The sequence below is a fragment of the Eurosta solidaginis genome, chromosome 4, assembly GCF_040869045.1.
Source record: "Eurosta solidaginis isolate ZX-2024a chromosome 4, ASM4086904v1, whole genome shotgun sequence".
Classification (NCBI taxonomy): Eukaryota; Metazoa; Arthropoda; class Insecta; order Diptera; family Tephritidae; genus Eurosta; species Eurosta solidaginis.
Genome location: NC_090322.1, coordinates 163,840,994 through 163,864,843, shown reverse-complemented (window position 1 = coordinate 163,864,843; position 23,850 = coordinate 163,840,994). Strand labels below are relative to the sequence as shown.

At 38.2% G+C, this 23,850-nt stretch overlaps 2 protein-coding genes across 19 annotated transcripts in view; one reads left to right on the top strand and one right to left on the bottom strand.

Annotated features, from left to right (window-relative positions):
- baz (bazooka) overlaps window positions 1-23,850 on the bottom strand; it is a 295,899-nt gene that overhangs the window by 8,329 nt on the left and 263,720 nt on the right. For 11 of the 18 annotated variants that reach the window (XM_067783622.1, XM_067783621.1, XM_067783623.1 and 8 more), the window contains exons 3-10: window positions 13,646-15,199; window positions 12,938-13,162; window positions 12,317-12,846; window positions 11,962-12,252; window positions 9,227-9,855; window positions 8,675-9,155; window positions 6,671-6,808; window positions 6,466-6,522 (exon numbers count right to left, since the gene is read on the bottom strand). In XM_067783622.1, coding sequence (XP_067639723.1) covers window positions 6,466-6,522; window positions 6,671-6,808; window positions 8,675-9,155; window positions 9,227-9,855; window positions 11,962-12,252; window positions 12,317-12,846; window positions 12,938-13,162; window positions 13,646-15,199 — 3,905 coding nt within the window. Of the gene's footprint in view, window positions 1-6,465; window positions 6,523-6,670; window positions 6,809-8,674; window positions 9,156-9,226; window positions 9,856-11,961; window positions 12,253-12,316; window positions 12,847-12,937; window positions 13,163-13,645; window positions 15,200-15,733; window positions 15,876-23,850 lie in introns of those variants that run through there. The other 7 variants (XM_067783636.1, XM_067783632.1, XM_067783637.1 and 4 more) reach the window with 5 other exon arrangements.
- TTLL1A (Tubulin tyrosine ligase-like 1A) overlaps window positions 1-23,850 on the top strand; it is a 48,703-nt gene that overhangs the window by 20,091 nt on the left and 4,762 nt on the right. The gene's annotated exons all lie outside the window — the stretch shown is intronic.

The following is a 23,850-nucleotide window of genomic DNA, read 5'->3' as shown; positions in this document are numbered from 1 at the left end:
ATATTAAGTTTCAAAATCATAGGGATCGAAAAAAAATTTGATTGAGCCATGTCCGTCCGTTAACACGATAACTTGAGTAAATTTTGAGGTATCTTGATGAAATTTGGTATGTAGGTTCCTGAGCACTCATCTCAGATCGCTATTTACGATATCGGACTATAACCACGCCCACTTTTTCGATATCGAAAATTTCGAAAAACCCAAAAAGTGCGATAATTCATTACCAAAGACAGATAAAGCGATGAAACTTGGTAGGTGAGTAGAACTTATGACGCAGAATAGAAAATTAGTAAAATTTTGGACAATGGGCGTGGCCCATTGTTAAAGGTTAAAAGAAGGTAATTTAAAACTTTTGCAAGCTGTAATTTAGCAGTCGTTGAAGATATCATGATGAAATTTGGCAGGAACGTTACTCCTATTACTATATGTACGCTTAATAAAAATTAGCAAAATCGGAGAAGGACCACGCCCACTTTAAAAAAAAAAATTTTTTTAAGTAAAATTTTAACAAAAAATTTAATATAGTATATAAGTAAATTGTGTCAACATTCAACTCCAGTAGTGATATTGTGCAATACTCATTAACACCTTTCATTTGATACCCATATCGTACAAACAAAGTCTGGAGTCACCCCTGGTCCACCTTTATTGCGATACCTCGAAAAGGCGTCCACCTATGGAACTAAGGCCCACTCCCTTTTAAAATACTCATTAACACCTTTCGTTTGATACCCATATTGTACAAACGCATTCTAGAGTTACCCCTGGTCCACCTTTATGGCGATATCTCGAAAAGGCGACCACCTATACAACTACCACCACTCCCTTTTAAAACCCTCATTAATACCTTTAATTTGATACCCATATCGTACAAACACATTCTAGAGTCACCCCTGGTCCACCTTTATGGCGATATTTCGAAACGGCTTCCACCTATAGAACTAAAGCCCACTCCCTTTTAAAATACTCATTAACACCTTTCGTTTGATACCCATATTGTACAAACGCATTCTAGAGTCACCCCTGCTCCACCTTTATGGCGATATCTCGAAAAGGCGACCACCTATACAACTACCACCACTCCCTTTTAAAACCCTCATTAATACCTTTAGTTTGATACCCATATCGTACAAACAAATTCTAGGGTCATCCCTGGTCGCCCTTTATGGCGATATCTCGAAACGGGGTCCACCTATGGAACTAAGGCCCACTCCCTTTCAAAATACTTATTAACACCTTTCATTTGATACACATATCGTGCAAACAAATTCTAGAGTCAACCCTGATCCACCTGTATGGCGATATCCCTAAATGGCGTCCACCTATAGAACTATGGCCCACTCCCTCATAAAATACTCTTTAATGGCTTTCATTTGATACACATGTCATACAAGCACATTCTGAGGTTTCCCACGGTTCATTTTCCTACACGGTGATTTCTCTTATGTTGTCACCATAGCTCTCAACTGAGTATGTAATGTTCGGTTACACCCGAACTTAACCTTCCTTACTTGTTTTGTTTTAAATAGAGCCTTAATTTGCAGAAAATTAATAAACTAAATGTGCAAGCAAAGCTTAAGTTGACATTTCATTTCTCTCCACAGGAGCTTAAATACACTTAAAGAGGAAAAAATGATAAAGTTCTTCGAATGTAAGTTTACTTTTTTGGAAAGTTCAAAAATTAGTGAAATGGAAGAAAATTTTGTTAAATCTTTATTCGCGGCTGAAAGAGAGGGAGCTTTAGTGGGGCCACTCCCTTCTTTTCAAAAATATTTCAATATTTTTATACAAATCAAGCATTGTCTCCATAAGTTTGCTGTTTTTTAAAACAATTACTTCAACCCAACCTGAAACATTTTTCTATCATATGTGCGTATTTTTCGACCGTTCAGTGTGGTAATAGTGCGCGCGACACTTCCTTAAGGCGGTGACATAATGACATTTTTCATATAGATGCGTTTAACACAAGCTTATGCATTCCAATAACATCGCCACAATCAACCAAAATGTTGCGTTTGTAAATATGAAGGAACTTCAGACGTGGCAATTGAAGTTTATTGCGCCTTGCCCATTCACATACAAAATTTCGCGAAGAACTGTTCTAAACATTCTCGCTATACAACAAAATTACTTGCTAACATATTTTGTGTCGTAATCGATTGTTATATTGCAGTTTTTAATTGCAAAAAATATTAGAAAATTTACCAGCCAGTGGGAAAAAAATTTCACTTGCAAAGTGTGCCAAAACCCTTAGCCAAAAAACTGTCAAATTCTTTTTCTTATGCTTTGTTTGGAACAAAATTTGGGAGATGGCTACTTTTCAATATCAGATGGCGCCAGTGTCGCTCATTCTACTGTTGTCCATAAAAATACGTGCAATCTACTCATAATGCATAAGCTTGTGTTAAACTCATCTATATGAAAAACTGCTTATTTGTCGGAGTTATTACTGTACGGACGTCGAAATCAAACTAAATGTGTTTGGTCGTTGATTGTGACGAAGTAGTAATTTTTCTTTCGTTCGTTGTATACGTATATGGCCGCTTAGCGGGTGCTAAGCTCATGTCCACCCCTGGAAATGACAATCCACGCGTTCCAAATAACAGTGATGCAGATATCGATAAAAATTTAACAAGCAAATGCAACAACAAATTGATCCATATGTACCACTGTTCATTGGAACGTGAGCAATAATCCCGTGAGCCTCTATTTTTCTCACAGGTTTTATAATGTGTGTTTTTTACGTTTTTGATTTTGCTCAAATGACTTGAAATGGGCATACGTCTGGTAGTCTGGAATATGGACAACATTTCCACCAACATAGGCACACAAGTGCAAAAACTGCTAAAAAGCGTGAAAAGTAGCTGCTGTCTAGAAGCGGGGGTATGTCATATGGAGGTTGGACAGTGGCATTTTTGCTTTGCTTGAAAATCGAATAACAAATGTTCGATCTCAGGTAATCGACTAGCACATTGGCATTCATAGAATGGCGACATTCTTTTTATTTCTAACATAGCAATGCGAACGGCAATTAAAACACAGCATGGGTTAGACAAAAAAAAAAAAGACAAGCTTAAAGAAAAGTGATGTAAAAGCAACAAGGATCAGCTATGTTGTACTTGTTGTTGTAGCAGTGCTTCGCCCCATCCAATAGGTGTGACCGAACACAAATTGGCATCAATATCCTCTAACGGGAGTCCAAGGAAACTTGCTGTTTCAACAGGGGTGGACCATAATGAGAGGGGTGTTAGAGGCGTTGGTTCCACAATACAGTTGAAAAGATGGTTGGTGTCATGTGGGGCCACGTTAAAAGCAGGACATATGTTTGTATGTCGGGGTTGATTCTGGAAAGGTAAGAGTTTAACCTGTTACAATATCCAGATCTTAGTTGAGCTAGAGTGACTCGAGTTTCCCTAGGGAGTGTGCGTTCCTCTTCTGCAAGTTTTGGGTACTGTTCTTTGAGTACTGCATTCACCGGGCAATTCCTGGCATAGAGGTCCCACGCCTGTTTTGGTGTTCACTGAGGACTTGCTTGTGTTTTTTTGCTTCATACGGCTGTGTTCTCAGGTGCCGTATTTCCTCATAATGCTTACGAACATGACTCCTTAAGCCCCTGGGCGGTGTTGGCTCATCAATCAGATCTCTGTTGGGATGCCCAGGTTTCTGGGTATTCAACAGGAACTGTTTGGTTAGCATTTCATTTCTCTCCCTAATGGGGAATATTCTCGTCTCATTATGTAGATGGTGTTCTGGGGACAAAAGAAGACAACGTGATATAAAAGCAACAAGGATCAGCTATAGACTTTTTGTTTTCGACTAATCTATGGACGAACCGGTCTATTAGCACATCTCTAATGGATTTCTCATACTGATAACCTGACATACTTTGGGAGAAGAATGTTCTTGGGGACGCAGGAGTTCATGGGTATGTTGACTAAGTTGTCCGAATCCAGCAGATGGGCCCTAAGTTAAACGCAAAAGGTTATTTTCGCCATATCATCAAAAAAGTCTATAAACAATCGGAAAATTCATAAGTTAACTAATGTCCGATGAATGATGTCAGAATGATGCCAAAGCATCAGATATAGTCGAACAACATCCGATATATCTAGGGAGATTCGAATGACTCTGGATTAACGTTAGAGTCCCTACATTCAAAAGTCAAACTACTAAGCAAACATTCTGGGTAATTTATTGGCGTTTTGTGGGCATATTCGTGCTAGTTAGTATTTGAATAGATAGTTCATTGACTAGAATTTAGAAGGTTTTTGATATTCACTTTTTATATACAGCCCAATTCTAAATATTCCCTCGGAATTTTGTTCTCGCGGTTTTTTTTATTTCCGCTAAAAAATTCCTCCAATTCCTTTCTCCTAGGGAGAACAATAATTAGGGAATAGGAATTTCGAATTTTCGAAGTCAGCCGTTTTGTCAATTGAAATTTCGCTGAGCATTTCTTTTTTTGTTTAAAAAATATAAAAATTTAATTATTGTTGCGAATTTGTTTGAAATTAGGAAATAAGGTATAAACAATGCACAGTATTGCATTTCATGTGGTATTCACTGAAATGAGTAATGCATTGGTGCCACAGCAACATCAACAGAGGATCAAAAGGAGAATATGGCGGGATAACACGCCGGAGTTACCTGCTTCCATTCAGCAAAGCAATTTTCTGGCGGCCAAGTCGAGTTGAATTCGCCTTTCGCCATATGCCAAAATCTATTTAAGCCTTCTTAAAAAATCCTTGCGCAATTTCTGGATGGTTGCATCAAATATACTAAGAAATATATAAATAACATTGTGGTAGAATGTCCATATTTTAGCACAAATTTGTACAAATAAGTGTTCTTTCTTAAAAGCACCAAATTCTTTTAATTATTTTGATGCATTCTCTTTAATTTAACAAGTGAAAAAACTCCTATGAAATGGCAGAGAAATCTCCCTCTCACTCACATTGATAATACCTACTTTTCTCCCATAACCGGTTTACGCTTTTTCGAACATTGTTCAGAATAGGAGGAAAGGGAGAAGTAAAAAAACTCAAAAGGAATTCTTATTTAGAATACGAGGAATGGGAGAAGAGAAAAAGCTCGCACGGACTTTTGTTTAGAATTGGGCTAATAGTGTTGTGCCACCTTTAGTTTAATTTATCGTTCTGATATTAGCTAAAAATGACGCTGAAGATGGCTTCGCCCATGTAATAGGTGCGACCACTAACAAAATTTTCTCCACATATACCCTTGAGCGGGAGTCTAAGAAAACTTGAAATTTCAAAAGGGTTGAACCAAAGGGACATAGGAGTTAGATGCGTTGGTTTCACATTGCAATTGAAAAGTTGGTTTGCCTCATGTGGGGATATAAGGCTTTCTTAAAAAATTTCCTAAGTATGGATGTTTTTGAACAGACCACCTACACTAAATAATCTCCAACTCAGCTGCAAATTCGATAGAGAAAAAGGTTAATTTCAACATAGAAACGTAATAAATAAACAATTTACAGGGAAGGATAGTTGAACTGCTAGGGGAGAAATAACAAAATAATTTTGATGCTTCCCCTTAATATACTAAGACTAAAATTAATAAAATAAAATAATATGTTACACTAAGCCTTAAATCGACTCTTAGAAATATATCTTCGACGCATACGCAAAACCTCCTCATAAGCAGCTGCAAAACCGCCACCCTGCAAAAAGCGTTATCGCACACCTAAATCAAAACAGCGATCAACTCAAAAAATCGCAATGTTCAGAAAATGCGAAGAACTGGCTGCTTGAATTGGGCCGTCCGGAGATACTCTCAGCTTCGAAATTTCAGATTTTCGAGTTAACTCGCTATTGATCGAGGGTGTGCGATATGATTTTACAAAAACGTTGACGATATTTATAATTGACTAGCAGACAACAACATGAAAATAAATAAAAAAAAGTAAGGAAGGCTAAGTTCGGGTGTAACCAAACATTACATACTCAGCTGAGAGCTTTGGAGACAAAATAAGGGAAAATAACCACGTAGGAAAATGAACCTAGGGTAACCCTATAATGTGTTTGTATGACATGGGTATCAAATGGAAGGTGTTAATGAGTATTTTAAAATGGAGTGGCCCTTAGTTGTATATGTGGACGCCTTTTCGAGAATCGCAATAAAGGTGAACCAGGGGTGACTCTAGAATGTGTTTGTACGATATGGGAACCTACATACCAAATTTCATTAAGATACCTCAAAATTTACTCAAGTTATCGTGTTTACGGACAGACGGACGGACATGGCTAAATGAATTTCTTTTTTCGCCCAGATCATTTTGATATATAGAAGTATATATCTATCTCGATTAGTTTATGCCGTTACGGGGTACCGTTATGCGAACAAAGTTAATAGACTCTGTGAGCTTTGCTCAGCTGAGTATAAAAAAATTAATACGTATTTTAAGAACTATACTAAATGATAAAATAATAATTCTGCAATTACTTCAATTCAAAACAAATCCAGTCTTCCGATTTCAAGCGCACATATCTAGGAGAAAAGCTGCAAATAGGAACCAACCAAAAAGCAAGGACCAAAATAAAAAAGAACCAAAACGTATGAAGTTAATTACGTAGCGTATTATTAAATAAGAAGTATTTTCAAATTTGTATAACATTAAAAGCCTTTCTCTTTTTTAGTTAGTAGTTACCTTTCCGCTTCGACTTTAATGCGCTGCCTGATAACTTGTTGCCGCATGCATTCTAATGTCGATTCCGATAAAACATCTTGTGTGTTATTATTATTATTTTGATTCAATGATTTTGTTGCGCTGTTTTCGTTTTCGCTGCTTTTTTTCATATGCATGTTTTTCGTGTATATTTTGTGCATACAATTTTTTTTTTTTGTTAATATTGCAAGTGGTGCATATTTGGATGGCGTATTTCAAAATTTTTTTTTAGATTTAATTTTTTTCAAATGGAATAAATAAACGGAAAAGAGAAGTGATATGATGGATGGTTGGTGATGGGAAGAGAAAGAGAAAATGTTAAAGAGCCATTAAATAGAGTGAAAATGTATGTTTACGTGTATTTTGTACAAGCACAAATTTTAAAATTGTTATGAATGCTTTTTTTGTTTATATCAAAACGACCAATGGTGGTAATTGACGAAAAACCATTTGCGTAACTTTTGGTTTGAATTTTTCTTTGTTCATATAACAACGTTCTGATAAAGCTAAAAAGGGGGTTTCAAGAAGATTCTGTGCAACTCTGCTTCTTCGCTTCACTTCGCGCCTCCTTTTTATCCATTTTCTACTATATCCCTATACCTTTTTTCTCTCGCTCACGTCTAACCTTTTTCGATACATCAATCTCTCCATTTCTCCTTCACCCGTTCGCTCTATATATAATAATTTTTCGAATATCGTATTTTAAGAATAAATTGGTGTCATTGAAACTACAAATCTACCATGAGCGTAGTTCGGTTGTGCTTCTTAATTTGAGCTGTACAACACCCTTCTTGGTACTGTTCCAACTAATTTTTTTTTTTGAAGAGCAATATTCATAAGAAAAAGTGATTCACCCGTTTTTCGAAGTTGGGCTCTAGAACATAGATATAGGCTAAGTTCGAAGGGGTCCAATTCATATATCTGTTGTCTCGTTCGCCTATTTCTACTAGGGTATAGACTTTTCACGATGAGCCTTCTCGAACAGCTGCTTACATATTTCTCCGTTATGTAGCTGATATTCACGTTTGCCTTCTAGTTATCTGCGTGTGTACGTGTGAGTAATAACCCTGCAGTGCGATTAATCTCTAAAGAGATTGGTCTCCGATTGCTCTCTTTTGTCTTTTTTTGGGCATAATTGATCCCGTATAGACCCTTTCGGTACAGTTGGGATTAGCCAGTTTGATATCTATGTAGAAAAACAACAACGAAGTAAAATTAAAAAAAAAACATAAAATTGAATCGAATTATTTAAGAAAAATGTGGAGCCCTATACCGAACCTAAGTTACTAGGACTTAACGACTACGCCGGAGTTAGGGCTACATTTTCGGAGAATATTTCTTATTCCATTTAGAAAAGCTGTTCCGCACGCTCAAATATATTTTGTGGCTTGGCGAACCCTTCGATTGTGTTTCTGTCACGAAAAATACGTCTGGGCCCTATTTAAGTCCTTATAGAACCGAAAAGGGACTAGTCTTCTTATGTTCCCATATGTGTACAAAGGGGATTGGTCCTATCGATCCCTTTCGGGTATAAATGGGTACAATTAGTCTCTTCATAGGACATGCTCAAACAAAAGAGAACAGTTAAACTCATACAAAGAGATCAAAACTGGCATTGGTCGCGTACTCCTTTGCGACTCATCCCGGATTCATCCTAGACTCGCATTTTTTGCAGGGAACTTCTGCTCTTAGGTGTTGACTACATGTATGTATGGGAAATATTCTCTGCGCTGTTGTCCGAAAATCACCCAAAGGCTCTACGTCAATACGCAAAATTAGTGCGTTAGATTTAGACCGATCCAAACACAAGCATTATTCTTTTTAATTAGCACATAGCTAGAAGCTAAATTCTCAAAATGAAAGTACGAAGGAGTTTATATGTATGTGTGTATGCATAAGTGTATGTTTCTATAGAAATGTTCAAGTATCAGATAAGAATAAATAATTCGGAAAAATATTTCTTTTGCACAGCAAACGCCTGCTCACCTAATCTGATGCTGATGAAGTTCATCATAATTGGCATAATGCTGATAGCGATGATTGAATATATCATTATGATGTATGCCATTGGGATTTGGGCCACCACCACCACCAACATTTTGCGCGCTTCCACCCGGTCCGCTATTATTCGCTGGCGGCAAAGGTGGTGGTGGCTGATAAGCTGGCGGCAACAACTTTGTATTCCGATCGAGCGCTGCTAATGCTGCCGCAGGCAATTGATTATTGGGTGGTAAAGCGGCTGGCGGACGTTCTGCCACCGAAGGTGTTTGTGGATCTACCACCGTTACACCATCTTTACGATTTTTGCCGAAGCGGAACATATGCCCTATGCCACGTAAGATACTTGGTTTCTTGGCGCGCGATTTATGCTTGCCATCGTTCAATGAACTCTGAAACGGACCATTACGATGTGCAAAACCACCATCCTGCTCAGTGCCGTCCTCGAGTAGCCAATGCTTGCGTGCTTCTGTTGAGCATAAAAGGAAAATATATCGATATTAGAAAATAGTGTATTAAAAAATATGATTAAACACTCACTACCAACTTCCGGATCTGCTACGACTGCAGCGCGCAAACTGTCTTCACGTCCGCGCCCACGCGGCGCACGTAACGCTGTTGGCCCACCGCGTGGCTCATCTGACATTTGTATTTCTTGCACCATAGTTTGCAACGATTCTAGCGATGAAGATTTCTTTAAACCCAATGATGGTCCCAAATCACCTACTTGGTCGCGTGCTTCTGACTGTAGTTGTTGTTGTTGGGCATCAACACCTGACGCAGTCTTCGTATGCTGATAGCCGGGAATTTGCGCATTAGCATTGGCAATACGCGCTGTTAGCGATTCCATGGAGCCTCCATATATGGCAGATTTTGTAAGCTGTATGCGTCGCTCACGTTCGCGTTCTTCACGCAATTTCTTATTACGCTGGTATGTGCCAGTTTCGCGTGCATCCAATGCTGCATGATGTTTCTCCGATATTGAGCGTCGTCCGAGTGCATCGCGTGAGAAATGTTCAATGCCTGAGTTATTTGTTTCCAGACTTAGCTGAGAAGAGTAAGTCGCATCGAAATTTGGTGCTGTGCCAGGTGTTGGTGGTATGGTTCTATTCGGACCGTTGCTGCTGCTCTGTGTGCACACTGAATCGTTAGGACGATGATGGAGGCTACTGTGAATATAAAAAGATATCACAGTCAATGTGATAATAATAATGGGTAGGGCGTTACAGCTTTCATTCATGAATGAAAGACGGTTTCATAGAGAAAGGTTGAGCCATTTTAAAAATTGTTGTTATTGCTGCAAAATATTAGAAGTTCCAATGGATACGCGCTTTCACAAAGAAGGTTTAACACCTGCTAACTTCACGGTTAACTGCAGCTAGACACATCCTTTAAGCTCATACGGACGATCCCTCTCTCTATGTCTTAAACGGCATACTTCAAACGCAAGGCTGTGGATTTAGCTCATTACTCTAAAGCTACCGTAGGTATGAAACCTGTGGTGCTTTATTTCACACACAGCGGTACTAAGACAAATCTTATTCTATGGTACTACCGTAGTCATCAGGCACACTTGTCTCCACACACACAAAAGCTTAGGTAAGCTCCGTGCAAATTATAACGTTGTTAGGACTGTATGAAGCCATGACCTGGAGTTACATCAGAAGATTTACATCAAGTACACTACTCTACTCCTACTATCTCTCTAGACAACCAGTTCTCCTTTAGAATCCTGCAGAGGTAAGAATATTAGAGAGGCACTTGAATATATTTCGGTCTTCTTAGCCATAAAGCAAGTACATTGATGGTTACTATCTATCAATCTTTCATACGAATAAATTTACTATGAGAGGCCTGTAGGGATTAAAACCTCTTCAGGGCAAAAATACTGTGACTAATATTATCATCACTAAGCGATACTATCATCACTTAGACGATACTAGGCAGCTACTCGTATGTACGTAAACCAATCAATCATCATCTACACACATAAATACAAGGCAGCGGAGGGATACTCATAACCACATGTAATCATCAGCCGAAGTAGTACTCACATATACACACACATATGGCTATGCGAGAGGCTATAAACTACAAATACACACGCATATAGCTGGTAACTCTAGAAGGGGATTCCAGAAGTAGAAACGTCTAGACATTTTGAGAAATATGCGGACAAGGCAACAGAGCACGCTATTGGTTGTGAAGTATAAGTGTTATTGTGAAGTACTTTCAAAGTAGTCTAATAAAGACCATTTTGCATGATTGAATATTGGAGTTATTTACTCAACAGTTTAGCGATTTGAACGCAGAAGGTTTGGAATAAGCGGAATTTTACTAAATTCGTTACAATACTGAATACGGCCTCGCTGTGTATCTCAAGCACCAAGGTCACATCGGTTTACTTTAAAACGATGCTGCCGATGAATATACCGATCGCATCACATATAGTAGTTGTTGGGACGTGGATCAGATGGAAAAGGTTGAACCCTTCCCTTGTAGACGTGTAGCTCTGGCCAAGAATGCCCAGCTCTGGAACGAACAAGCACTTCTTCGATAGTTTTGCCGAGTTGGATTCTGCTAATATTGAGGAAATTCTACACTACATTAGAAGGATAAATTGCTTCAAATTCTTGGAATTTTAATGGAGGAAGGCTTCGGGCTCATTTCAGTGGCAGCCCAATGCATCTTCCTTTGTAACTGTGCTCCTCTGCTATGCAGTTGATCAGTTACCACCACCTAACTTTACTAGTGCTAATGATCAAAGGAAGACGCGCCTTCATTCATTCATTCATTGAATAAATTACTGTTTAGCCATCTCTGGATACATTTCCCGTATGTCTTAAGAAATTTCCCAAGAACTTTTTTGGAGATAATTGTGGGATTGTGGCATTAACCAGAATAAAAGACATGAGAGAAAAGAACCCTACCGAAGCGTTACTCTCACGTGAGATTTAAGGGGTTTTTAAGCGCAATACAAAGCTTAATAGATCGATAGGTTTTCTGTATCATCTATGCAAATTGATTTCTGCTGCGAATACCCTCCTAAACCTGCGGGGAGTGTCTTTATAGCCACTACAACAACGAGTTTTATGCGTACTTATTCAGGGAAATTGTTGTTTGGGAAAAAAATGTCCTTACTGTCCATAATTTTAAGAGCAATACATCTATAATTGGGTGAATACTTGTTTCTATGATGCACGGTCGAATAGCCGAATTAGAATTTATCAGCCGAAAAAACTATAACTATAAAAACTATGATATTGTATACTCACGGTGACAATGGCTCGGGATCGTCCTCAATTAAAACTGTATTGTTGTTGTTGACATGATTACCACCATTAAGCATTTTTTGTTGATGCAAGGCGGGCGACCACGTTTCATTAGTTGCCATATAATAACTCTCATTACGTAAACCATGAGCGCCTGCGCTGCCAGGTGCACCATTACCACCAACACCCGGGCCAGTGCTCAAGTGATCGCGTGATGGACGACGTGCTTGTTGCGTTGATGAATTCGAAGAGCAAATTCCACCGGTTAGACGATCTAATACGGGATTGCTCCATCTGTTGATAAAAAAGTGAATAATTAAATATAGATCGATTTTACATAGCACACACACACACTAACCTGTTCATTTCATTTGTTGCACTACCTCCACCACCACCACCGCTGCGTGTTTCCTTTTTCTCCGGACTTAAGTAAATAACTGTGGCACCAGAATTATCACTCGTATTCGAACTATTATTATTCGTTTGTTCGAGTATATCACTCGAACTGGCGGAGCGTGCAATTTTACGTGCCACCGAAAGTGTTATCATACCTGGATGTTTACCCGGATTATTAACCATGGCACGACGTAATGTTTCCATTGCTTCTGCATTATTTTGACCCAATAATGAAACACCATTGACACTTAAAAGCTGATCATTCATACGCAGGCGTCCATCGCGTGATGCTGCACCGCCATGTATGACATTCTTAACAAAAATACCCAAATCACCATCGTGTTTTATTGAACCGCTGCTATTGCCGCTGGAATTGGAACTAGTTTTCCCTTTCACGCTGACACCCAAGCCGGCCTTTTCGGTGTCATGTACAGGTATGTGGAGTGTGAGTACCTCACGCGAACGCCAAGCTATGCCCGCTTGAAGGCTGTCCTATTGTGCGTTACGAGAGTGAGACAGATAATTTCGTGTTTGGAAATAAATTCTGTGATTTAAACATTAAAAAACCCAGAACAATACTTACGTTCGACGCAGCTGATTCACTGCCCGCATCTATAAAGTGCTGAGATTCGTTGAGTTGTTGTTGTTGTTGATGCTGATGCTGATCGAAGAGCGAACGTGCGCTGCTGGACTTTTTAACGCCGTTGGGCAACTTATCCTCACGTTGCTTTTGTAAGGATGATGGCAATACGGGCGCTGGTGGCTTTGGTGGCGTATTCATCAAATCGCGTTCCCTTTCTTCATAGTTCTAGAAAGAGGAAATAGGTTTTTATTTATTATCCATTCCCACTGCCACACCCACTCCCACTCCGAATACCACTCTTACTTAAGAACACACTCCAAATTCCTATCCTACATCAAGTCTTCAAATATCGCACTCACTGCTTCCACTGCCACGTGCATTCCTATTCCCACTCCTGCTCCAACTCCCTCATATAATTTTAACGAATATCCCGACTGCAACGACTTGTCGGCAATCTATGCAACTCTCCAAAACTACCCGATATTGACAAAACCATGTAATGATACATCCCCAAGATGTGACCCTCATATGCTAGGCTGACGTAGTATCCCCACAACACGGCAGCCGCGAAATCTCAAAACTTTGTACGAATCAAAAGACTAATAACTTTGCAATAGGTTGCAAGTCGCTTTAAAAGTATACTACATCTTATTACATATCCTCCATCCAAATCCTCCCAGCACTTTTCTAACTCAGCTCCAAACTTACCACTTCACGCTCATCCTGCTCAGCTAACTCCTGCTGTCGCGATACGACTAATCGTACTGTAGCGCCGGGTTGTGTAGCACGCAATATCGAAACCACATCCGTTTGCATTTTTCCAGTCATCGGCACACCATCCACCTCCAGCAAACGATCGCCCGGCTTTAAGCGCCCATCTTCAATGGCAGCGCCACGTGGTAATATGTTTTTTATGTAAATGGGACAATGCCCTCCGGCTGGATTGTCACGCGTCGTCACCGAGAATCCTAAACCATTTGGTCCCTTCTTCAGCACGATCTCGATTTTACGTCCCAATTTGCGCGTATTAGCCACTTGTAGTGATGTGCCCGCCGGCGCAGTGTGCGGCTTACGTGTTGGCGACACTGTCGCCACCTTACTCTCCACCGATGATGCCATCTTCTCTTCCGCCTCAATCATTTCAGCCACTTTAGAGTCGCGTCGACGCGATTTGCTACCACTGCGGTGATTAACGTTGCCGCTGCCGGCGCGTAACACGCGTATACGTAATTCGGATGCTTCGAGCGAACGTCGTAAATGTTCTTGTACTTTATTTTCGGTAAGACCGATTAGTTTAGTGCCATTGATTTCGAGTATACGATCACCACGTCGCAAGCGTCCACGCTCAGCGCGACTTCCCTGCTCTACGTGTTGCACCAATAAGCCGCCGCCATGTTCGTTATCTGGTATAGCCGTTAACCCAAGCGGACTGCCGTATTCATTTATAATCAACAACATTTCACCATCTTTTTCACGTATCGATTCGTATGCCTGACCGAGCGGTTCTTTACGCGTACTCTCACGCGGCAGTGATTTAGTTGTGTACACTGGATGCGCTTCTGGCGCATACTGATTGTGTGGCGATTGTTGTTGTGCTTGTTGCTGGTGCTGCTGCTGGTGTTGATTGTAATTAGGTTGCTGTTGTTGGTGCTGTAATTTTTCAGCTGCCTCCATCCATTTGTAACCTGTGCCATCGCCAAGGAATTGCATTGATAAACGGCCAGAACGTGCGAATGGTTGCTGTGCTGGTGCGACTGTCGTTTGATGTTGACCATCATCATCTTCCTCCCATTGAGGTGGCAGATAACCGCTTTTGTCAAGTAACGCCCGCTCTGGCGAATCACCAGCACAATGTGGTGCTGCTGCTGACCAACGCTTATTACCACCTTCAGCTTTGAGTGAGGCAATCAAATTCGGATCACTACTACGACGTACTTGCAATCCCAGACCAGACATGGGTCCGACTGTGGTGCTCGTCACTTCTATGTGTGGTGTAGAGACATCGTTACCACTTTGCCCGCCATTTGTGGGAGCATCTGTGTTGGTGGGATCGCGGAAGATGTCTGGAGAGCCGGTACCTACTGAAGAGCTGCCAGAAGCACCATCACCACCACCCTGCGGTACACCCGGGTCGGGTCCGGAATCATCGAAGCTGGCAAGTATTTGTTCACGATCATCAGCCACATCTCCGACGCAGTCATCGGGATCTAGTATGCCTGATTGTGTTTGTAGATGGTGAACGGCAACCCAAGAATCAGGTTCCTGCAAGTAAAGTAGAGAAAGAAATTAGTTAATTTTCATGTAAATGGTTAGGTAAAGAATGTCATAAAGCAAAATTGTACAAAAATTGTTGTAATTGGTACGTGACTTGGTAAGACAATCGCCGCATTCAAGAATATTTCCATCTAAAAAGGAAAGTTACTTTATTTGCTAGATTTATACGTCAGACATGTGGGCAATGACGGACAGCGTATGTGACTTCCGCTTCGCCACAGAAGAAAGACAAAACTGCAGAAAGGGAGAAGAAGACACAAAGAAATTTCAAGTGCATGGAAAAAAATTAAAAGCACTTGGGTTATTAAAGAAGAAATCACCAGCTTTTTTAGACAAGGTTCATATACAAAAAATGCCCAATAACAAAGAAAATGGGATCCTTTAGGTTAGGATGTGTGATTCTACCCTGAAAGGGGAAGCTCACTTGGGCTACGTCAAAGGGTATTGTGATAATACATAAAATAACGGTGACGTTAGCTTTAACTAAAAAGGAAATAATTTCGACGTTGTTTAGAATATTACCTGCTCGGCCAGTGTAGATCCTCCAGTGATTCGAGTAAACCGAAGCTGAAATTCCCTGGATAGCCAGGAATGAAGTGTCTCAATCATTCCATCCTTCATGCATTTGCAGCAGAAATGTTTTTACAGTATATTGAGAGGTTCCGCATGTACGACCTTTGGATAAAGACCCTTAATAACTCCAATCTGCAAGGATAAATGAGCCTTACTAAGCCCTAAAATTTCGGAAGTCTGTCATCCATTTTCAGCCAGAAGGATCTAGCTACACTACATTCTCGTCCCACAGTCGCCTTGGCCGTAACTTACACGGCATGTATGTATGTTCAGCATTATATTCACGCCAAGTTAGACTTTTTGTAATGCTTGCCTTGTACAGTGTATTCCAACAGAGGAGTATCAACTTGGCAACCACCTCGTGAAGCCATTGCAATACCCTTGTAGAGGCCACAACTATTGCAGTGCAAGGCAACCGAGGTTTTCCCAGCTGTTTCCTCAATATTGAGCTTCCTGAAAGCTGGGATCCTTTATCTCTACTTCAGTTTTCTAAAGGTCGACACTCGATCTACTTTACTCCTACACAGCACCCTGATAATACTGTAGAACATCGGGTGTCCACACGGGCCGGGATTTTCAGATCATTCTCCTAGGAAATCACTGGCTTAGAAGTCAACCAAAAGCTTTCAAAACAAATTTGAATAGAAGTAAAGCTCCCTCGCGACAAGTTTTTCACACACTTTTTGTGATTGTGATTGCACGCCACCGTGGTGTGATGGTAGCGTGCTCCGCCTATCACACCGTATGCCCTGGGTTCAACTCCCGGGCAAAGCAACATCAAAATTTTAGAAATAAGATTTTTCAATTAGAAGAAAATTTTTCTAAGCGGGGTCGCCCCTCGGCAGTGTCTGGCAAGCGCTCCGATTGTATTTCTGCCATGAAAAGCTCTCAGTGAAAACTCATCTGCCTTGCAGATGCCGTTCGGAGTCGGCATAAAACATGTAGGTCCCGTCCGGCCAATTTGTAGGGAAAAATCAAGCACGACGCAAATTGGAAGAGAAGCTCGGCCTTAGATCTCTTCGGAGGTTATCGCGCCTTACATTTATTTTTTTATTTGATTGCACGCCACTCTCCTTCGAAAAGCCTATAGCACAAAAGCTTCAGGGAAGCACCCAGCTTAAGTAAATTCTTTGTAGCCTCTTCGATTTACAACAGGAAAATTGAGTAAGATCATAAGATCAATGATTAAATGTACAAATGGAGGTTGTCGAATGCTTCAAAAAAGTCTGCAACAATCCCATCTTGACAGAGAATAATTTAGATAGAAATACTATAATCTCCTACAGCCAGGCTGCGTTAAAATCTTCGAACTCGCGTTGCAAGATACCGAGGCCGAGTTAGTGACTCGTTTGAACAAGTTTAGATATTTTCCAAACTTTGGTAGGTTCTATGGCCGAGAATTTCGTAGATATACATAAATGGTCTTTGAAATTATAACTAAAATAAGATTAAGCAAAAAAATTAAGAACAGGGACGGAAAATAATAATTTTTTTTTCGGAGTCGAAAAGTCCTAGTCCTGGTCAAAAAATTGTCCTAGGTGAAAATATTTGAGTTCCCAGGTATCCCTATAGCAATATCATGTCGAATCATGCATCATTTTTATTTTTCGAACTTTTTTCATAAAAGTCCACATATAAAAGTAAAATCTGTATTTTTATTTTTTGAGTCCGATAGAACTAGTTAAACTCGGACTTTTAAAAATAAAAGTTAAATCCGGACCTTTATTTCTTAATTCGGATGAGCCGTTTCTTTGGCGGCCGCCGTGGTGTGATGGTAGCGTGCTCCGCCTATCACACCGTATGCCCTGGGTTCAACTCCCGGGCAAAGCAACATCAAAATTTTAGAAATGAGGTTTTTAAATTAGAAGACAATTTTTCTAATCGGGGTCGCCCCTCGGCAGTGTCTGGCAAGCGCTCCAAGTGTATTTCTGCCATGAAAAGCTCTCAGTGAAAACTCATCTGCCTTGCTGATGCCGTTCGGAGTCAGCATAAAACATTTAGGTCCCGTCCGGCCAATTTGTAGGGAAAAATCAAGAGGAGCACGACGCAAATTGGAAGAGAAGCTCGGCCTTAGATCTCTTCGGAGGTTATCGCGCCTTACATTTATTTTTTTTAAGCCGTTTCTTTGTTATCAAGCCGGACGTTTATTTGGCCTTAAAAAATAAAAGTCCGGAAATAAAAGTTAAATCCGGACTTTTATTTTTTAAGGCCAAAATAAACGTCTGGCTTGATAACAAAAAAAACGGCTTATCCGAATTAAAAAATAAGTCTGACTTTAACTAGTTCTATCGGACTCAGGTAATAAAAATCCGGAAATAATTTTTAGCTTGATCCAAATATATTAAAAGTCCAAAATTAATAGTTTTGCAAGGAATTATATTATAAAAGGAATAACAGTTTCCGCCCCTGATAAGAATGATTAAAGGCCTCAATTAATGCTATCTCAAATATCTTATAAAACACTAGAGTCCTGTGTTCATTGTTCCCAATTAAACCTGATCAAGGAGCTTCTTGATCGTCAAAGTTACCGTTGACGAGTAAAAAATACAAAAACATTGAAATATATTCTTTGCATTCTCTGGTCAACATCTTGTATTTGAAACCACAAGTTCTTGGTGAGCTTCTCATTTCACCTCAATTCAAGCACTCATTGCCGTTTATTGACAGTTCACGTCTGATATTAAGTAGCTACCGTCTCGCATATGACTCATAATAGAGCATATGAAGGCAGTCTTCATGACTAACAAATGTGGGTGTAACAAATGCAGCAGGAAGAAGCAGAAAAAAGCCGAAATATAACAAAAAATAATAAGTTTGCAGCTTGTTTGGCAAAATTGAGTGGCATGCTTTGTTTATGTCATTGCACGATTGTTCATTATTGAAATATTTAACAAGTAAGGAGTGTAATTTCATATCACATACGTTTGGGAAATATCGACCCAATTGTAGACCAAGGGTCATTTTTTGGAACGATATTCCTTCATCCTTTGTCAAATAAAGGAAAATCAGTATGTAGGAAAATGAATCTAGGGTAACCCTGGAATGTGTTTGTATGATATGGGTATCAAATGAAAGGTGTTAATGGGTATTTTAAAAGGGAGTGTGCCCTAGTTCTATAGGTGGACGCCTTTTCGAGATATCACCTTAAATGTGGACTAGGGGTGACTCTATAATGTGTTTGTACGATATGGTTTAAAAAGGGAGTGGTCCTCAGCTATATATGTGGAGGCGTTTTGGAGATATCGGCCAAAATGTGGACCAGGGTGACCCACAACATCATCTGTCGGGTACAGCCAGGGGCGTAGCGACGGGGGAGGCTTTGGGGTTTAAACCCTCCCCCTGCCTTAGGATCATTTGATTTTTAGGTCGTTACAATTCAAATATTTGATGTTTTTATGCCTATGTTAATAAATTTCTTTATAATTCTGCTACGTATTTACTTTGTTGGTGATATTATATTTTTAATATGCAAGCATATGTATGTACGAAGTGAACACTTATATTTTAATCATATTCTGTTTCATAATAATTCTGCAATTTATTAAATATACAAATGTCCATGTTAACTTTTAATATAATTTCATAAAGAAGTTTCCTTGTAAATTTGCCTAACGAACATCTACATACATATCAGAGAACAGCAAAAATCGAACACAACAACGTTCGATTACATTCGGCAACATGTTCAATGATCCAACTTGCTTAAATGAACATAATCGACATTGATTTAAAATCAACCAACTTATTGCATGCGTGAATTATAATCGATTCAGGCGTTTGCTCGTTTGCCTCAACAGCGATTACATTCATCGGAATGAAAAGGCAAATATGAAAACTCCATGCGTCGGGATATTTGCATGATTCTTCTGCCCTTACCTCACGGCGACAAGCTACATATACACATTGCTTACGGTTCTGTTTGTTTGCCGAACTAAACGATACTAATTCTCGTGCGTTTATTTTATTCTCCACATTTAAATAATGTTAAATTTACAGCATTTTTTTGAAGTACACATTTCCTATTTTGAAATATAATGCAAATTTGACATTATTTTCCATGTGGAAAACACATTAGTATAATGTAATATCTACATTTTTTTCATGTCAAAAACACATTTCAAAAATGTAAAATTCAAATTATTTGATAAATGAAAAAATAATGTGTTTTTCACATTTTAAAATGTATAAAACACATTAGTGTTTTTTCCGTGTAGATATGATTTTTTTAATTTAATTTTTTTTAGATTCGATCAGTTTCTTTCTTTTGAATTTTATATACGTATACGTTAGATCTCATGCATAGGTTCAAAAAGGATGAATTCTACTTATTCCCGAAGGAGGTACTTCGGTTTTTTTTTTTTTCAATTTATCTAAGATTAATATTACAGGAATGCGATTCTGTGGCTTTTCCTAATGTTCACATGCTGTTGAAAATCTTGTGTATGCTTTCAGTAACGCGGCAACGAACGAGAGATCTTTTTCAACTCTTAGGCTGATTAAAAAGTATTTGAGAAACACGATGAGTGAAAATCGATTGAATGGCTGTGCATCACTACGCATCCACCGTGATCAAATTGGTACAGTTGATGAAGCTTTAGATGAAACCTTTTTCATATCATATTCTAAATACACGTAATTTAATGTTAAAGCTAGACAAAATTTTTTTTATTTATTTAACTGAAAAAAAAAATTGTTTTTTGTTTAAACACCCTCCCCCCCAGGCAATTTTCTGGCTACGCCCCTGGGTGCCGCTAATATATATATGCATGTAATACCACGAACTGTATTCCTGCCATCATTCCAAGGGCTTTTGATTTCGCCCTGCAGAACTTTTTCATTTCCTTCTACTTAATATGGTAGGTGTCACACCCATTTTCCAAGTTTTTTCCAAAGTTATATTTTGCGTCAAAAAACCAATCCAATCACCATATTTCATACCTTTTTTCGTATTTGGTATAGAATTATGGCATTTTTTTCATTTTAAATAGCGATCTGAGATGAGGGCCCAGAAACTTACATACCAAATTTCATTAAGATACCTCAAAATTTACTAAAGTTATCGTGTTTACGGACGAGCGGACATGGCTAAATGAATTTCTTTTTTCGCCCAGATCATTTTGATATATAGAAGTCTATATCTATCTCGATTAATTTATGCCGTTACGGGGTACCGTTAGGCGAACAAAATTAATATACTCTGTGAGCTCTGCTCAGCTGAGTATAAAAACAAAAACACTGTAAAAACGAAAGACTTCTACATTAACAAACTTGTTCAAATATGAAATGCACTTTTCTCAAAACTGGCTGGCGAATAAAATTTAAAAATAAAATTGAAGCTTAAAGCTATAATGCAAGGCTATACAAGGTGATGACAAAGGAAATTCGGCCAATGCGCCGCACAGAAGAATGTCATGTTAAAATTAAATTTTCATTGATTTTTATTAACTGACATATTGTTGCATAGAAAATAATGAAATATTGAAAATAATTCCGTAACAGGTGTTGTTATACGAAAAGCCGATTACTTCTTCTTGATTATTTCCCATACAACGCTTTTGTACAACAATATGTTAATTAATCGAAATCGATGAAAATTTAATTTTGACTTGACATTCTTCTGCACGGCGAGTTGGTTGAATTCGCTTTGCCAGTACCTTGTATAGATTCGCTTTGAAAAAGTAGCAAAAATCATTTACAAATTTTATTAATTGTGTTTTTTTTTTTGCTAGCTTTGAAAAAGTTTTGAAAAAAAGTAAAAATTCCAATTTTTTATTTAAGAAGATTTTTGAGTGTCCGTTTAGTTGTTGGCAAGCTTTTAGATTTTAGAATTTTTTTTTAGATTTAGATTTTCTTTTAGATTTAGAAAGTGTGTGTAATTTTAACGGCAGAACAAAATGAACAAAAAGGGAGAAAAAATATTACAACAAGTTTGCTTTCAACTTTAAGAAAACCAAATAGAATTCTATTTGAATCGGGTTTTGCAAAAACAACATACGTTTTTTTATTCATCTAATTGATATACATACAAATCAAAACTGACAAAGTTCACAAATGACATTTTTCATAAGCCCATACATATGTACAAAAGCATATTTTTAAAATTGAATTTAAATAGAATTATAGTTTATTGGCCTTTTTTTGTGCCACTGCAAACACAACTAAAAATAACCGGAAATACGCCTCTCTGCAAAGCGCATCAATGGTTAGTTATATGAATGATGGAATAAATGAACGAGTAACGGCTTTGTTGTTACTTATTTTTTTTTTTTAGATTATTTTTCAACATTTTGTTAAATGATTATTTTGTCTGTAGCTACAAATTAGATGTTCATACAGCAGCGCACACGAAAATAGCAGTGCAAATTTGTATCAAATTTCGTCAATTTAATTCATCTTTTTTATTTTCGCTAATTTAAGAAAAACGTCTTCGACTGAAACTGCACAAACCAATTTCGAAACTTTTTGCAGAAAATTTAAAAATTCGAGAAAATTTAACAAAAATTTCCCACACTTTATTTAGAGTTTTCTTGGATCCTTTATTTTTTTTTTTTAGTTTTTAGTTTTTTAGACCAATTAGCTTTGGTCCAACAAAGTACAAGTGCTAGGGTTCACCAAATTCGCTTTGATTTAAAACTCTTTTTTTCCAGAGTGTTATTAACAGTCTTCACTGATATCCCAAGTTGACGAAAATCTGTTATATTAACAGTAATAATTGTTAAGTTAACAGAGAGATTGCCTATGTACATATGTTAGCATTATATTTTGCTGATTTGACTGTTGTAATAGTCAATTCAGAATCACAAATTTGTGCGAAATTGATTCATCGAAAAAAAAATTAACAGAAATTTCGTTTGTATTGACCGGTAATTCCGTCGATTTTACCAGCTTTTTTCTTTCAGCGTATCAACAAAGGCTTCATTATGTGATAATTTTATTTGTTTAACCGGCTTTGATAATACACCTAGAATGGCGAAATTAGACGTGTGGACTAATATTGAGACTCTTGATAAAAATTGGAAACAAAAAATGAAAATATGCGTGGCACCGCCCACTTGTGATAAAATTAATTTTACAAAGATTATTAATCATAAATCAAAAATCGTTAAACCTATCGTAACAAAATTCGGCAGAGAGGTTGCCTTTACTATAAGGAATTTTTTGAAGAAAAATTAACGAAATCGGTTAAGGACCACGCTCACTTTTATGTAAAAGATTTTTAAAAGGGTTGTGGACGAATAAAATAAGCTATATCTTTGCAAAAAAAGAGCCTTATAACAATGGTATTTCATTTCCCAAGTGGATTTATAACAATAAATAGGAAAAATTTGAATTTAAAAAATTGGCGTGGCACCGCCCCTTTTATGACTAAGCAATTCTCTATGTTTCGGGAGCCATAACTCGAAGAAAAGTTAACGGATCGTAATGAAATTGGGTACACAGATTTTCCCCATAGCATGAAATATTTCTAGGAAAAATGGACGAGATCGGTTAAAGACCACGCCCACTTTTATATAAAAGATATTTAAAAAGGTCGTAGACGAAAATAATATGCTATATCTTAGCGAAAAAAGCTTTGTATCAATAGAATTTTACTTTTTAAATTGAATTATAACATTAATTTGGAAACACTAAAATTTTTGAAAATGGGTGTGGCACCGCCCCTTTTATGACTAAGCAATTTTCTGTGTTTCGGGAGCCATAACTCGCAGAAAAATTAACGGATCGTAATGAATTTGGGTACACAAATTTTCCCTATAGTAGAAAATATTTCTAGTAAAAATGGACGGGATCGGTTAAAGACCACGGCAGCTTAGATATAAAATAAGTTTAAAAGGGTCGTAGACTACAATTATAAGCTATAACTATGGTAAGAGGAAATGGGGAGACTTTTTTTTTAAACGGGCGGTGCCACATGTTATGTAGAAAAGTAACTTATCTGAAATGAAATGTACAATTGAAGCTCACGCTGAGTATATAATGTTCGGTTACACCCGAACTTAGACACCTTTACTTGTTTTTCAATGGATACAAATCATTAATACGGACTTGCACAAGGAATTAATAAC